The sequence below is a fragment of the Micrasema longulum genome, unplaced genomic scaffold (genome assembly GCF_059751315.1).
Source record: "Micrasema longulum isolate JH-2025_06_02 unplaced genomic scaffold, ASM5975131v1 h1tg001813l, whole genome shotgun sequence".
In the NCBI taxonomy this organism is placed as follows: Eukaryota; Metazoa; Arthropoda; class Insecta; order Trichoptera; family Brachycentridae; genus Micrasema; species Micrasema longulum.
This window is the reverse complement of record NW_028278987.1, coordinates 250,319-266,879: the sequence shown is the minus strand read 5'-3', so window position 1 is coordinate 266,879 and position 16,561 is coordinate 250,319. Positions and strand designations below refer to the sequence as shown.

General features: G+C 30.9%; 1 protein-coding gene across 2 annotated transcripts in view; it reads left to right on the top strand.

Annotated features, from left to right (window-relative positions):
• The first annotated feature begins 1,088 nt into the window (after positions 1 to 1,088).
• LOC148273889 (venom serine protease-like) overlaps positions 1,089 to 16,561 on the top strand; it is a 29,669-nt gene continuing 14,196 nt past the window's right edge. Inside the window, exon 1 of one of the 2 annotated variants that reach the window (XM_088238000.1) lies at positions 1,089 to 1,323. In XM_088238000.1, the coding sequence (XP_088094126.1) occupies positions 1,317 to 1,323 (7 nt within the window). In that variant the 5' untranslated portion in view covers positions 1,089 to 1,316. Of the gene's footprint in view, positions 1,324 to 11,301; positions 11,402 to 16,561 lie in introns of those variants that run through there. The other variant, XM_088238001.1, reaches the window with a different exon arrangement.

Below are 16,561 nucleotides of genomic sequence, written 5' to 3'. Positions count from 1 at the left end.
AAAGGTCCATAACCTTTTGCCAGAATCGTGGAAAGACGGGAGTGTTGTCAAGTTACGGAAGGTGTTGACCTCGCTCTTTCATGACATTGGTCGTAGGGAGTCAGAAAAGTTTATGCATGCCACGGATTGGAGAACCTTACTGGATGTCAAAAATAAAATATAAAAAGTAAGGAATAATTTTAAAAATATATATTTATACATGACAACCATGAAGTTTCGCATAAATAAATTGTCTATTTTATGAATGTATGTATGTGTATGCGCATAAATATGTGTACGTGTGTGTGTATGTACATGTGTATATACATATGTGTATATATATACAAATAAATGTGTGTGTATATGTGTATGTCTGTATGTATATGTATCAAAATGTGTAAACGGATAAGTTTATATTTTGTTTGTCTGTGCTCTATATTAATTTGTTAACTATTATAATATATTAAAATGTAATTGCCTAGCTTGGAACGGGGTATGTACCCTTGTTAGCTGGGCGAAGTGAACATGGAATTGTATTTTGATAAAGAGTGTGAATAAATAAATAAATAAACTATATATATATATAGGCGGGCATATTGCCGTAAGGCAATTTCTTTCTACCCACCTAAACCGTTTATTTTGAGAATATTAAAAGTATATGGACATATTCTAGGTATTAATAAGAAATTTATACAATATTTGAAATAAAAATAAACTAAAAATCTACAATATACGAAGAGAGTGGGAAGATGGGAAGGAAATAATAAGGAGAAAGGACAAACTTAAATATTCAGATTGTGACATTTCGAACTTGATTTATATGTTAAAAAAGAAGGGGCGTCTCTGACATTAGTGGGTTGATTATTTCATAATCGAGCAGCTACTACTGTGAAAGAGGGGACAAAAAAATCAGAGCGGTGAATGGGTATTAAAAGAGGTCTCTTAAATAGAGGTTGGAAGAGCTCTCTCAGATAAACAGGCGATGTGGGGTTATTCAAAATATTGTAAAGAACTGATAGAATAAGAATGTTTCTTCCATAAAAATATTTTTAAAAAGTATTCCTTTCATAAATAAGTTCCTAATCTTTGCCGATATTTTTGTTAGCCTCAATACTGGTCTGATTTTATTAATGGATTTATTAAAAATTTGAAACGGTTTCTGTCTGCTAATTAATTCGTGTTTAAACAGACCTTTTATGTAAACGGTTTCCTGTTTTCATGAAACTTTAATAAATACTCTCTTATCTTTTCCGAGTATCCATTCTGCCGGTGTTACTTTAGAAAAGTGTTCCAATAGTGTGAAACTATAAAAGGATCAATCAAAACCACAGGACGAAATGATCGGTAAGCTATTTTTTGACTTCATTGTCTCGATCATCAAACAAGGTAGAGGTTCCGTGGTAGTTCAGTGGACGCACGAATCAATGGTCAAAGTTAAAACAATAAGAAGTAATTTGGTAATGTATCCAAAATAAAACAAGTTTATTGGATTATAATTCTACTTCATTTTTTATAAAATATACAAAGGGTATATTGTGACGCGTTTCGTCTTGTTAGGACATTTTCAAACAAACTAACTTAAATACTTAAATAGTTTCGTGATATACTAAAAATAATTGCTGTTTTATGTTTGTGGATTTCTATACAAGCCAAAATAAGTAGAGTAATTAAAATTCAATTAGGGGATACTGAGTATATTAGAGAAATATTTTGGTTATATTGGGGAAAAACCTACCATTATTTAAAAACATTTGTAAGACTTTAAAATTAATATAATAATTATAAAAATATTGATTTCATTTATACAGGTTTATTTTGAAAATATTGTTGAAACTCTACATTGGTATTTTACACAGGTTTCATTCATGTTTAATGTCAACTAAGGTAAAAATACATTCAGATTTTGTAATATTATTTCATTTTAATTTAATTGATTGGGAACATGACAAGTTTTTATCTCTTTAGTAGTAGTAATAGTTAAATAAAAATATGTCCCTATCTGCACCATGGTGTGCATTGGTATTCAGAATTCAGCGTATATCGATCTGTTAAATGAAGGTGATCAGTCCAGGAACAATATGTGTATAATATCATCTTTGAATAAACTTAATTGTGTTGCTTTATAATTATTTGTAAATATGCGTTTTGAGTATTGTTAATCTAAGTATAAAATTATTTATTAATCTGCCTAGTTAATTATACATTGTACCATATAAATGTATTATTATTATATTACTGAATTATTTTACTTTTCTTTTTAGAATCAAATTTTATTATTTTTTTTATTTTTTTTTATTTATTAATAAAACATATAAGACATGAATATCATGATATTATATTCCCAGGAGTTGTACGAGAAAACTCATTTGGGACGGTACATAAAAAAAATAGTACATTTCTTGTAACAATACATAGTATACATTTAAACAATAAAAATTTTAACAAATTTTAACAATCTATGAACTTAATATTAAAAAAGGAAAGAAAACATTTAAACAATCTGTGAACTTAATATTAAAGAAGAAAATAAAAACATTCAAACAATCTGTGAACTTAATATTAAAAAAGAAAAGAAAAACATTTAAACATTCTGTGAAATTAATATTAAAAAAGAAAATAAAAACATTTAAACATTCTGTGAACTTAATATTAAAAAAAGAAAAGAAAAACATTTAAACCTAAAACACAATATATAGACTATTCACAGAAACTGAGCTAAAAACTATCACTTTCAAAAAGATTCAAGAAATAGGTCTTCATTTCTGGTCTTTGAGATTTACCACTCGACATTTCATTTTTAAGGTCATCAGGCAGTTTATTAAATTGTATACGACCAATGTATTCCAGAGACCTTTTGCCGAACTTCGTGGAACAAAATTTAGAAATGTGAAGATTTTTTGCATGTCGTGTATTATAGTTGTGAATTTCATGATTAAATGTAAGTTTTAAATTTGTGTGAGCAGAAAAGTTTATGATGTTTGAAATAGTGTTAGTGATGTCATACAGTGGCATTACCTTTAAAGGAAGTATTTTTGTGTTACGATAAATATCCTTGACATGGGAATCCCATTTCAAACCAAGAATGCTTCTCAGAGCTCGGTTTTGAAGAACTTGAATCTCAGAGATCTGGTTTTTGTTAGCGAAACCCCAAATACAGCATAAATAGGATAGGTGAGAATGTATCATAGCGTAATAGACGGCAAACAAAACAGAGTGAGGAAGCAGACCACGAAGTCTATGCAAAACGCCAGTTACGGGTACTATTTTTGAGGTAATTTATTTATTTCTTCATATAAACATACACATTACAAAAAAAAGAAAACGTATCCCTAACTCTATAAGGCCAAGAGTCCTGTGTTGAGTTGGGATACAGCATAATAGAAAATGGAAGCATGCATATCATTAAAAGATACTACAAATAAAACTATTTTACATAACCATCAATTTTAATAAACATGTGGACAACGCGGTCAATAGTGCTTTATATAAATCTATGCATTGTCTCGCAGCAGTCTCCTGCAATGGTCTCTTCTCTTAGACAAAATCCAAACTTGAATTGACTACTCAATTGAATTATAAAATTATTTATGAAATAAATTTAAATTTTAGATACATGATCTTAACTACACCATATATTATTAAATAACTTATCTGTATTGTATTTTTAGAATTGCATAATTTTTTGCCATGTATTTGTATATATTGATATGTCATAATATTTATAAAAGTGTTGATTTTACTATGGAAGAGCTCGACTTAACACGGGAATTTCCAACAAGTCGGGACATTAAAAAAATATAATTGTGATGTAATAATATTGTGTGTTGTGTGTACTAAAAAAAACAAAAATTCAAATATAGCAATATTATTTTTATTTTATTTTATTCAGCTAACATAGTCATTCATAATAAGTATTAAAAACAACAAAAAAAAAAAACTTTTTTTTATTTTTTTTATTTATTTACAATTTTAAAAAACCTTGTCTAGTCATTTTATGTCTCGTTCAGTCATCATGTGCTTTTTCAGATTGATTTTAAATTTGTCTCCATTAAAAGTTTTCAAGTAGTAAGGTAGGTCGTTGTAGTGTTTAAGTCCATTATGTAGTATTTTTGACTGTCCTGTGTTTGTCTTTGCTTTTTCGATATGATAGTGTTTTTGTTGTCTGGTGTTATATTTGTGTATGTCAGCATTTTTGACTAATATTATGTCGTCGTCTTGTATGTTTCCCAGTGTTATTTTGTGCACAATTTTTAAGGTCTCAATTTTAGTCAAGTAGTTTATGTCAAACTGGTGTGTTTTTTTGTACAGTTCAGTCGTAGAGGTCAGGTAGGGTAGGTTGTATGTTAGTTTAAGAATTTTATTTTGTTGTCTTTATATTCTTGTTATGTCTGTCTTGTTACCAGTTCCCCAGAAGGCGATCATGTAACTTAATTTACTTTTGACATAGGCTTCGTACATCATAATTTTTTCCTTTCTTGATATAAAATCTTTAATTTTGTAGAATAGGCTATGTAGTGATGCCATTACTTTAGTGAGTCCGTCTATGTGTAATAAAAAGACCAACTAAGTTTTCATAAATTATGCAAAAGATATAAACATTATATGTGACAAAAAAAAACGAAATTCAAGTGAGAAAAGAATAATTGTTTACATTTGCGTTTTCCATGGAGGTGATCTTTAGTTAAATTAAAATAAATAAAAATACCGAATGCATACTCCGAGCCATCCACGCACACACACATGAACGCACATGTAAAACAAACAAACATCTTCGGGGTAAACTCAGTTTAACCCGAAGATGGCTCCTGCAATGGTAGCCGAAACGTCGGAACAAATCCAACACACACGTTATTGCCCATTTAAGAAACATGTTGATAACAGAGACCGTGAAAACCTTCGCACCTATTCAAATATTGCACTTAAGTCTTGGTCAAAATAGCTTTGTCTTCAAAGGTGTCAAAAATTACAATAATCTTCCCAATGAACTAAAATAAATTTAAAAAAGTTTTTTGAACAAGTGTAAAAACTGCTTTCATTTTTAATTAGTATAAATGTATTATTATTTTTTGTTTTTCGTTTTACATCTTATAAGTTTTTTTTCTCATTTATTCGTATTTTAAAATTTATATAAATTCTAATAAAGTCAAGTAAGTCACTCCTCAAGCACATAAGCTAGTATCTCTTTTTTTAGAGTGTCAGTTATAACATTTACTAGTATAAAAGTAGATTTGTATAGATTTAAAAAACATCTACCATATTGATATATCCATATTGATTAATAAAAAAATATATTAAACAAACTAATTTGCAAAGGCAAATATCCGCAATTTATACTGTGCTATAAGTGGCATTTATCATGTTCCATAATCTATTTTGCTGTACCTTTTTCCTTCACTGAGATATTCACAATCCAAAAAGCCACAACGTTGTAATATCTTGATTTTTTTTGTGCCAAAGAGCGTCAGTTTAAGCTGGTGGTGTACCAGCTCGTGCAAATATGTAGCGGCAAAACACATTTTCTTTAATTATGATACTTCAAACATGATTCACTAGCCAAAAAGCCGCAACACTGTAATATTTTGGTATTTGTTTTGCCGAAGAGCATCAGTTTAAGCTGCTGATATTTACCGTGTACCAGCTCGCGCAAACACGTTGAGCCAAAACACATTTTCTTTAATTATATTATACATATTATAGTTGTATGTCAATAACGTGATTAAATAATATCTATGAACTCATTTCTTACCGTTGAAATCTACCTTATATTAGATAACTGAATTAAATTACGAAAAACAGCAAAAAACAAAACAAAAATAGATTAAAAGATTATGTAGATTAGTCAATTCATCACACTTGGAATTATTTGGGATAGATCTTCCGACTTTGTGTAAATCTCTTCGCCATTGACACATTGTGGGATGAAGATAGATTGGCATGGGTTAGCTCGAAGATATGTTAATCGTATTCTGTTTTTTGTTAGTATCATTTTTTTGTTTTTTTTTTACAATATACATAATTGGTAAAACAGAGTATTTAAAAATAAAGGATAATTACAAATCAACAGTAAAAATAGTTAACAAAAATCCCACAAAGGCATGGCCTGTTCGTGGGTATACAAGAAATGTTTATGAATTGTTTGCTCCTATAATAAATAGACAGGTATAATATTTGTGTATATAAGAAATAGAAAATAAAATATTCTGTAAAAGATTAGAAGGTACTAATTTATTTAATAGTAATTAAAAAATACAAAAATCATAATATTCCTTATTATTAAAGGGTTGCAAAATCTATCTTAGTCAATATCTTTAGTTTAAATCCAGGATAGTGCGTGTTTTTTAAAAGAAGGAAAATTTTGAAAGTTTGGGATCAATGATTTACTATCGGTAAAAAAGAATTGAATTTTTTTGGGCCTATAAAATATGCATATCTCTTTACTAGCCTCGTTTTACAATGTGGTATTTCTAGCACATGATTTCTTCCTTGACTTGATCTATTTGAATTACTTGCAAATACATTTTGGTTCTTAAATATAAACGAGTATTTTTAACATTGAAAACAATATATTTGTATTTTTTCCGAAAGTTTAGCTACTTGAAACAATTGGAAAGAGGGAAAAGTGCGATTTTTGTGAAGCATTATTTTTAAGATAAATTTTTGAACAGTCTCTAATGGTTTAATTGTTAAAAGCTCTCCCCCCCCCCATCCAATTATTCCATAGAAAAGCGATGACTGTGCAAGTGCATAATATACCATTTTAATAGTATTTAGCTAGGCGTAAACACTTAACCGTTTGAACACATAGGTTAAATATCTCAGTTTATTTAATTACTTCAAGATGATTAGTCCATTTAAGTTGACAGTCAATGATTACTCCCAGGTATTTTATGCACCTTTCAGGCTACATTTTTTCGCAGTTATTACATATGTCAAGATTACAATATTTATTTTGAAACATCACATTAAAGGAAGAAAAAGAGGAAGATGATTTTGAGTTAAAAAATGGAAAAAACAGTGTTTTATTACAATTTAGCGAGAGAAGATTTCGATTTGACCACTTCTTGATTATAGTTATACATTTATTGGCTTTTTCAAAGTACTATCCCAGGTATCACATTGCAGTATCATAAGATATTCCAAAATTTGACCTTCAATCATGCAGATTTTTTTCCATTATTTTAGTGTTTTTTTATTATTTGTTGGTAGTCATAAACATTTGTGATTAAAATATATCGGAACTTCCCTCAAACTAGGGTTAAAAAAAGGTGACGAACCGAATGGATAAGAACTAACTTAAAGTAGAATATATTATAGAAACACCGTAGTTTTTTTTTATATTGTAGGTTGAATTTGATCGTAAAGTTTTTTTAAGTATTTTTTTTAAAGCGTAATATCTTAATTTTTAACCCTAGTTTGAGGAAAGATCCGACGTATTTTCATCATAAATGTTAATGACTACCAACAAATAATAAAAAATAAAAAAATATTGAAAAAACTTGTTCTGAATGCTTGAAAGTCGAATTGTGGAAAAATCTCAATTAAATAAAGTATAAAAATTGACATATCTCCCAAACTATAAAACATAAGTTAGGAAAAGCAAGACATAATAATTTTGCAAATGACCTCCTCTATGTGCGAATTTGCCATTTATTTATTCATATATATGTACATTACAAAATGGAATATCTTAATTCACACATATAGAAATAATTAGGTAAAATTAGGTATATATAAAAAAAACACATTAGTATACATAATATCCAAAGAATAATATGTTAAAAAAGTAAGAGAATCTTGTAACGAAAAACTCCCTCAGAGACGTGAAAAATGTCAATCTCCCAAGTGATATTGTTCAACATAGAGATAGCCCTTCCAAAAGGCATAATCATTGGCAGGTTGGTCCTGTATATTGGAATGTGAAACAGTCTATGCTGACGCTGTCTATGGCGGGTTCAGTTCCAGTCACCCCGTAGAATCCAAATATACTGAAAGAAATCAGTTTGTATGTTCCCAATATTTATACTAGAATTCGGGACATCAAGTATAGAGACGATTGCGTCAACCACTACACTACGAAGCGGACTTTTCTCCACTCGATTTATTTTCCAGGATTTTTACCTGAGAGTAGCCATCAAGTCAAAAACGCTCGTTCAAGATTCTGGTTCTATTTCACACACAAATCCGTATTCTCCACCCGCTCAATGTTATTTATATATTTGTCGAACTCATTCTTGTTATTTTCGTATTTTTTTACGAACAAGATTAACACAACCTAAAGACATAGTCAAATAACAAAATCTATTAACAAATAACAATAGATGTTCATATAAATCTTTTATCTTATCGTTGTGTGGATTTACTCTGAAAAATTGTTTATTTATTCTGGGTGCAATCGTAAAGTTTCAGCACATAAATATTTTTTTATTTATTTAATTTTACAATACGCCCAAGGGTCATTTTAAAAAAAAACACAGGTAAGAACAACAAAAATAAACAATACATTTCTTTATTCTTTTATTTAAAAATACGTATAAACCAAAAATGCACACAGCAATGTAAAATCAAAAGTAAAACTTTGCGCAATAAAAAAGAGATCAATATGGGTATAATGAAACATTAAAAGTTAAATATAAATATGTGCATTAAAAAAATAAAAAAATAATAAAAAACAGCAAATAAATAAATAATTAAGTAAAAAAAATGGTTTCAACAAATTAATATTACAATGAAAAATTTAATTACAGTAAGTGTATTAGATAATAATGGTAAACATCTTAAAAATATTTGAAAAAAATAATTTTAGAAAGAGTATAAGACAAATAATACACATCAAAAATAAAGAAAAAAATTACACGAAAAAGAAAGTAACATTTGAAATAAGTTTTTTTTTCAATGTATTACCTTTTTTTTAGAAATTAGTTTTTTTTATTTATAATACGCTGAAATTGAAGTTACAAAGGTCGAATTGGTCAGAAATCAGAACTGAATTCTAGGGAAAAAAATTACAAAGAACTAGCTGAAAAGCGATGAATGGGTCATTTTCTTCAATGCAATGACAACACTTGATTTTCCTAATTACTAAAGACTTGTGAGTACTTTTTTTGTATTGTGCCACATTACGCATTTGGAAACGTTTTTTTGCTTATGACATCTAAGTGGACAAAGATAGGAAATAGATTTTCAGTTGAGTCAATAAGAGCTATTTTTTAAACACAAAACAATTTCAAAGAAAAGCGTGTGAAGAAATTTACACCGACAGGAACAAATGAACATGAATCGTGACGCATTAAGAGGCGTGGCCAATGGAATCACCTTTTTTGCGGGAATTCAAAATTACAAATTTAAAAGTATTTTTTATGCTACTAATATTAGCAAAAAAATTTTTTTTTAATGGATAGTATTTCATAGATCTTTATCACTTTAAAAAAGTGATATTTCTCTATTTTCTAAGTCCAAGGTCATAAAAATGAACGGGATTTTGTAGCCAGGTAATCAATTGATAAACGTGTATTCCCAAAATAAAATACTATTCCTATTCACGTTGGAGGCATATGGTCGAGAAATAGGCTAAAAAATTCGGTCTGACTTTTCTTCATACAAACGTAGTCCCGTATTTTCTCTCTGGATTATAGCACTAGAGCAATGATTTTTTTACCTACTTTAAAGGATCAAACTAGAAAAAAATCTGGAATATAACGTTGAGACCCACCACATGTTTACTGACTTTAAAGCGGCCTATGACAGTATCAAGAGGTCGAAGCTGTACGAGGCAATGGTTGAATTGGGGATTCCTAAAAAGCTAATACGACTTACGATGACAATGTCTAAAACACAATGCTCGGTGAAGGTCCAGAACAGAAAATCAGATCCATTCCAGACGAACAACGGTCTTAGGCAAGGTGACGCACTGGCATGCTTGTAGTTCAATATTGCTCTTGAAAAATCCATAAGAGATGAGGAATGGAAACAAAAGAAACAATTTTTTACCACCCAGATATTAGCCTAGTCTATGCGAAAATCTCCAGAACTATCTCGGGATTAAAGATGATTTCTTAAAGCCAGAGATGGCTGCAAGTGACATGGGTCTTAAAATAAACACATCTAAGACTAAATATATATCAGCAAGAAAGTCACAAATGAACTATGCACAGCTGGCAATTGACGTTGGGTCCACACCACATAGACAATGTCAACTCCTTTTAATATTTAGAGACTAAAATGACTAACAATAATAATTATAGTACGGAGATTAGAGCATGGCTATCTGCAGCAAACAGATGTTATTATGGCTTGTTTAAACATCTGGGATCCGATTTGCTCACTAGAAAAACTAAGACCATTATTTACAAAACTCTCCTCAGACCGGTCATTGCAAATAGTGCCGAATGCTGGGTTTTGACCAAAATAGATGAAAACATGGTATTGGTATTTGAAAGAAAGATATTTGGTGCTGTCAACCAAAACGGAGTGTGGAGGAGACGGTTTAATCATGAATTAAAGGCACTGTATGGCGAACCCAACGTTGCGCAATTCATCAAAATAAGAAGATTACAATGGTTGGGCCATGTGCACAGAATGAAAGATAACTGTACCCCCAAAAAGATTATTTATTTATTTATTTAAAGATTAGATGGCTGGATAATGTGGAAAGTGACATTAAAGAAATTGGCCCGACAAACTGGAAAAGAGCCGCAGGATGCAGGGAGGAATGGAGACAGATTCTGGAGGAGGCCGGGGCCCACAAGGGCTGTAGCGCTACTGATGATGATGAAGATATTTATCATTGGCGTGTTTTGTTTGTTTTGCTGTTTCGATAAAGGGTTTTTAATGAGAGCTAGAACCATAAAAAACCCTAAAAAGCGCGCAGATTCATCTGACGTATGGTTCGCAAATACATTTGATAAAAAAAATAATAAAAAGGAAAAAGGTATCGACACACAAAATTTAATTTGGTTGCTTTTTCCAAAAAAAAAAAAAAAACATGAAAATCAGTTGTGTTTTGAGGTGCAGAAAACTCGACAGCGAAACATAGATTTCAGTTGGCCAAAATCAGTCCGTAGTGCAGTTGTCTTTTTCATACTGTATCGGGGAGGCATCTGCAAGAGAGTGACAGAAGGACAACGTTCAAATTATGCGTTGAAATTCTTACTTACCACATATCGTCTTATAGAAGGTGCATTTGTCAACTGAAAATGGAGCTCATTCCCGAGTCTGGTACCTTGATTTTATTAAAAATAAATCAATTTAAAATCTCAAGAAACTTTTAGAAGGCACCTTTTTTTTATTTTATATATTTATAATAAAACATAGTAATGCATTCGCTTTATATACTATTAAAACGCTTTCGTTGGAAGTCATACAAAAATACGTAAATTCGTTTAAAAAACGTTTGTGAATATTAAAAAAGAATCGAGCAAAATGAGTGAGTTAATCAAGAGTTTTATCGATAGTTGTAATAAGTTTTTATCGCTCATTAAATATTTATTACGTGTAGATAAAAAAATCGTTTTGTCACGAATTACCTAAGCATAAAGTATTATTTATGAATTTTATTTATTTATTCATACAAAGATACATATTACAAAGAAATAATAACGTATTCCTAACTCAATGAGCCCAAGAGCCATGTGTTGAGTTGGGATACATCATAATGGAAGCATGTATATTATGACAAACCATCACGCCATTTCCCCGCAGGGGTAGGCAGAAAGGATGGAACGCCATTTCACTCTGCATTTGCATACAGACCTCGCTTCCTCTACTTTCATTCATCTTCTCAAGCACGCACGCCGATTATTTCTACTCTTGACATGTCCATATCCGAGTAGTTTATGAACTTGATCGTGCCATGTCTTTCTCGGTCTTCCTCGTTTTCTGCATCCATCAACATTCGTATCGTAGATCATTTTAGCCGTTATTTCGCTGTCCATTCGCTCTACATGTCCAAACCAACGCAGCACCCCTTTCTTGATTTTGTCGATAATGCAAGTCTCAGCCTTACATGGTTCACGGATCTCGACATTTGTGCACCGCACCTATCATAATCGTTTTACCACACATTTGCCTGAGGGATCGCATTTCGACAGCATTTAACCGACTTTCATCATTATTAATCCAATTTCATACTTCACTCCCATACACTAGAATTACATTGTGAACTGCTAGTTTGGCCTCCTGCGTTAAACATTTGTTTGCCAAAATAGATTTCAGTGCACCGTTCACCCTGTTCCCGGCACTCACCCTCCTTTAAATATATTTTTTAGTCTTTCCATCATCTAGTAAACATACTTTCCAGATACACAAATTCTTCTACCTGATTCAGAATATCTCCGTTCTCTCACATTTAGTTATATTTTCATCCCTTTCAAAAACCATCATTTTTGATTTAATAACATTCATTGGCAAATCGCTTTTCTTGCATACATCCTAGACTTTTGTTATCGAGATATTATTATCAAAAAATACTAAAAATAAAAATTATTACTTAAGCATAAATTTCAATAAATATCTGGGCAATACGCTTAATAGTACATACATCTAAGCAATGTCTCGAAGCAGTCTCCTGCAATGGCATCTTCCCTTAGACAAAATGAATTCAATTACGTTTTTTTAAACTATAATTTTACAATGCGTAGTTAGCGTCGTAGCTAGGGGCTGGCCAGGCGGGCGGGGGCGAAACCCTCAGGGGGGGCACTTTACAGACCCACAGTATTCGTTTCTCTTTTTCTTCCTAGAAAATACGTCTTATGTTCGTTCCAGTAACGAGAGAACCCTTTCAATACCCACTAACCGCTATAGTTTTTTTCCTCCTCTTTTACAGTAGTAGCTGCTCGATTGTTGAATAATCTACCCACTAATGTCAGAGACGTCCCGTCTTAATTTACATTTAAATTAAGATAGAAATGTCACAATCTAAATATTTAAGTTTGTTCTTTCTCTTTCTTCTTTCTACCCCATCCCTCTTCCTCTCTTCATAGTATATTTTTTTTTTCTTTAATTTTACAATACGCTCAAGGGGCATTTACAAAAATATACAGGTAAGTACAAACATAGTGCGTAACAATTTAAAAGATAAACAATGCTTTTTTGTATACATTTAGAAACAATAAGAAGCATACTGCCATGCAAAATAAAAAGTGAAACTTTACATAGTAAAAAAGAAGAAAAAAAAAATTAAATGGATATAATAAAAGTAATTGAATTGAAAAGCAAATTGTAAATAACTTGTAAAGAATTCAAACAAAAAAATAAATACATTTTCATATACTTATAAGTATAAAAAAATGGTATCAGCAAATTATAGTTAAAAAAAAATAATGAAAATTAGTTAACAGTAAGTATATATGTGAAAATAATATAATATACGGTACACAAAAATATTTGATAAATTAATATCAGAAAGAGATAAGATAATAATAATACACATCAAAAACAGAGAAAGAATTGTATGAAAATGAAAGTTTTATTACGACATTAATAATTTGTTTCAAACAGTGCATTTAAGAACGTTTTAAAATTGATAATTGTCGTATTAAAAATGTCTATTTCACAAGTAAATTTGTTGGCTAAGGAATGTAAACGCGGAATCGGAGAGTGTCGTGCATAGTTAGTACCCACGTATGTACTCGTAGTTGTATAATGTAGATTGTTAGTTTATTTTTGTTTCAAATTTTGTATAAAATAATAAAATTCTTAATTAAACGGTTCGAGTAGGTAGGAATAAATTACCTTAAGGCAATATGCCTGCTTTTATATGTACATAAAATGTATGAAATGTATTAGGTCTATAACTTAAATGCGGATTTTTTAAAGGGAAATTGAGCGTTTATTTAAAAAAATCTTGTACAATTCTGTTATTCAAAGTATTGTCCATCGGAAGTTACAACATTTCCCCATCTTTCTGGCAATTTGTGGATGCCATCCCAAAAAAACCGGTCATCTTTTGAATCAAAGAACGAATCGAGCCATTTGATGCCTCGGACTGAAGTGAAGCGTATTCCGGAAAGCGCATTCTGCATCGACCGAACAAACGAGCCTTCTGGAAGCCCGTGGAACTGTCTAGGGATTATTTCTTCAGAGTTGGCATAGCGGGGGTTTCCAGAATCTTCCGGAAGCCCGCGGAACTGCCTGGAGATGGTTTCTTCCGAGTTGGAGTAGTGGTGGACGACGATGTCTTCGCTGCCAAGAAAGGACACGTTCTCGAAGTAAAAGTAGGAGTTGTTGATGAGTCTCCTGGCTTCTCTAGATCGGCGATAACTCGGAACAATGGTGGCATTTGCTTTGTTGTGACATTTGTGGATTTGGCGCCCACGTTAATGTTGAGTTTGGTTGCTGAAATGTTAATTTATGTAATTAAATTCAAAGAGTATGCGATTATAATACTTTAAAAGCTAAAATACAAAAGACCGAAACAAATGGAAGTCAGAAGGCGCCAAGTCTGACTATATGGCGCGTGGGGCGGAATTTCTAATCCGCTATTTTCCAAATAGTTTTTAACGGATGGGCAACATGCGGTCGAGCATTATCATGTTGGAAAAGCAATGTATTGTGTCTGGTCTTCTATTCTGGCTGTTTTTCTTTCAATACTCTCTTTGAACGAATAATTTGTTGGCGGCACAGTTCTCCAGTAATGGTTTCACCCGGTTTTAGAAGTTCATAATACACAACTTCCTTTTGGTCTTCATTTTCAAACTTTTTCGGCTGTCCGGGCCGTTTTGTCTTCGATATCAAAATCGCTACATTTAAAGCGTTGAAACCACTCAAAACACCGTGATTTTGCAAGAACAGGTTTGCCATACAATTCCACGGGCAAATAATGACTGTCGGATGCAGTTTTCTTTGCAAAAAAGTGACCCAGCAAAACTTCCCGTAAATGCTGTTTTGTTTGCCAATTTTTAAAATTTTCCATGATTGAAAAAAATATGACGTGCACAAGCAAATCAAACACTGTTGACTGATTTTGACAGCTTCTAAATAAAATTTCAAAATGACATATTATATTTATTTTATTTATTTTTATTTTATTTTTATTTATTTGGATAACCAACAGCTGTAATTATATCATATTTATATAACAAAACAAATAACAAATAAGCCAATTACAGGTTTTCACAAGTAGCATCACAGTAAGTTAAAAAAGATTCTCGAACATAAAATGAATAGTAATTAAATGTAAATTTAAAAGAAAAGAAAAAAAAATACTACGAGTTATTTTGAAAGCAAACGCCGCACGTCATTAAGATTATTTTCAAATAAATCTATGTTAAATGATTTATTTAGTACATTAAAGTTATTAAAAGTTCGCCATAAATATGAATTTTGCCTATAATTAGATGAAACAAGAGGTATGTGAAGAAGAGGGTTATTTCTTAAAACTTTGGAAGGAACATTGATAGAAAGTTTGCAAAGTAGTTCAGGACAGTCAATTGAACCAGAGGCAATTTTAAGTAAATAAATTATATCCGCTATTTCACGACGTTTATGCAGAGGCAGTAGGTGATGTTTTTTACATATATGAATATACTGGTCAGATTTAAACTCAAGTTTCAACCGGAAACACATGAACTTTACGAATTTTTTTTGAATATTTTCAATGCGTGATATCTGCACATTGTACATAGGATTCCATATTTGTGATGCATATTCTAAGTTGCTTCGCACTAATGTACAGTAAAGGATTTTATATGTCAATGATTTGCTACAGCGCATGCATAAGTGTTGACATTTAGTGTAAAATTCCGGTTTTTAAGTTATAGACCCAATAACTTCCTGAATATTTGAGTGTTTTCGTTCTCCTCCCTCTTTCCTTTCCTTCCCTTCCTCTCTTCTTAATATGGTGTAGATATTTAGTTAAATTTTTTTCTTCAAAAATATACTTATTTGTTAATCAATATTTTGTTCTATAATGAAAATTATACCAACAATATGTTCATATACCACTGATTTTCTCAAATTTAACGGTTTAGGTAGGTAGGGAGAAATTTCTTTACGGCAATATGCCCGCCCTCATGCATATGTATGTAAACTGTACATTATGTATATAAAGTGTTTAAATCAATATCCTTCGAACCCTGTTGCAAATTTAATAAGATACGAAAAAAATGAAAAATAGTGTCTTTTCACTTTTTTTAAATTATTTTTAATTAAGCAAAAAATTACGATGGTAACAGTATTAATATTGTTTCAATGCGACGTCAGATAATTTTTTTACAAAGGTTTAAAATACGCATATTTTGGATTACCTCCATAGGGAAAACAGCACGTATGACGTTTTGGCGCTTAACTTGAACGCAATGTTTATTAGAAGCCCAATCGGCGGTCGTAACGCGTGACGTCAAAATGACGTGATGCCAACTAAGAGCGGTTTTATATGTGCTCATTTTTAAGCCCGAAAATTATAAATGAAAACTCGTTTTGAGTACATTGATAGTTATATCATTAGAATCGTAAAATCCCCTCTAAATACAGAGTGTTCTTTAAACCCTGTCACATCCAAAACCACGATGATCAATTTGATCAAGAAGACATATTGGCCCATTAAAATAAATTTTTAGAACGAATAAAATTTACAGAAATAAAATAT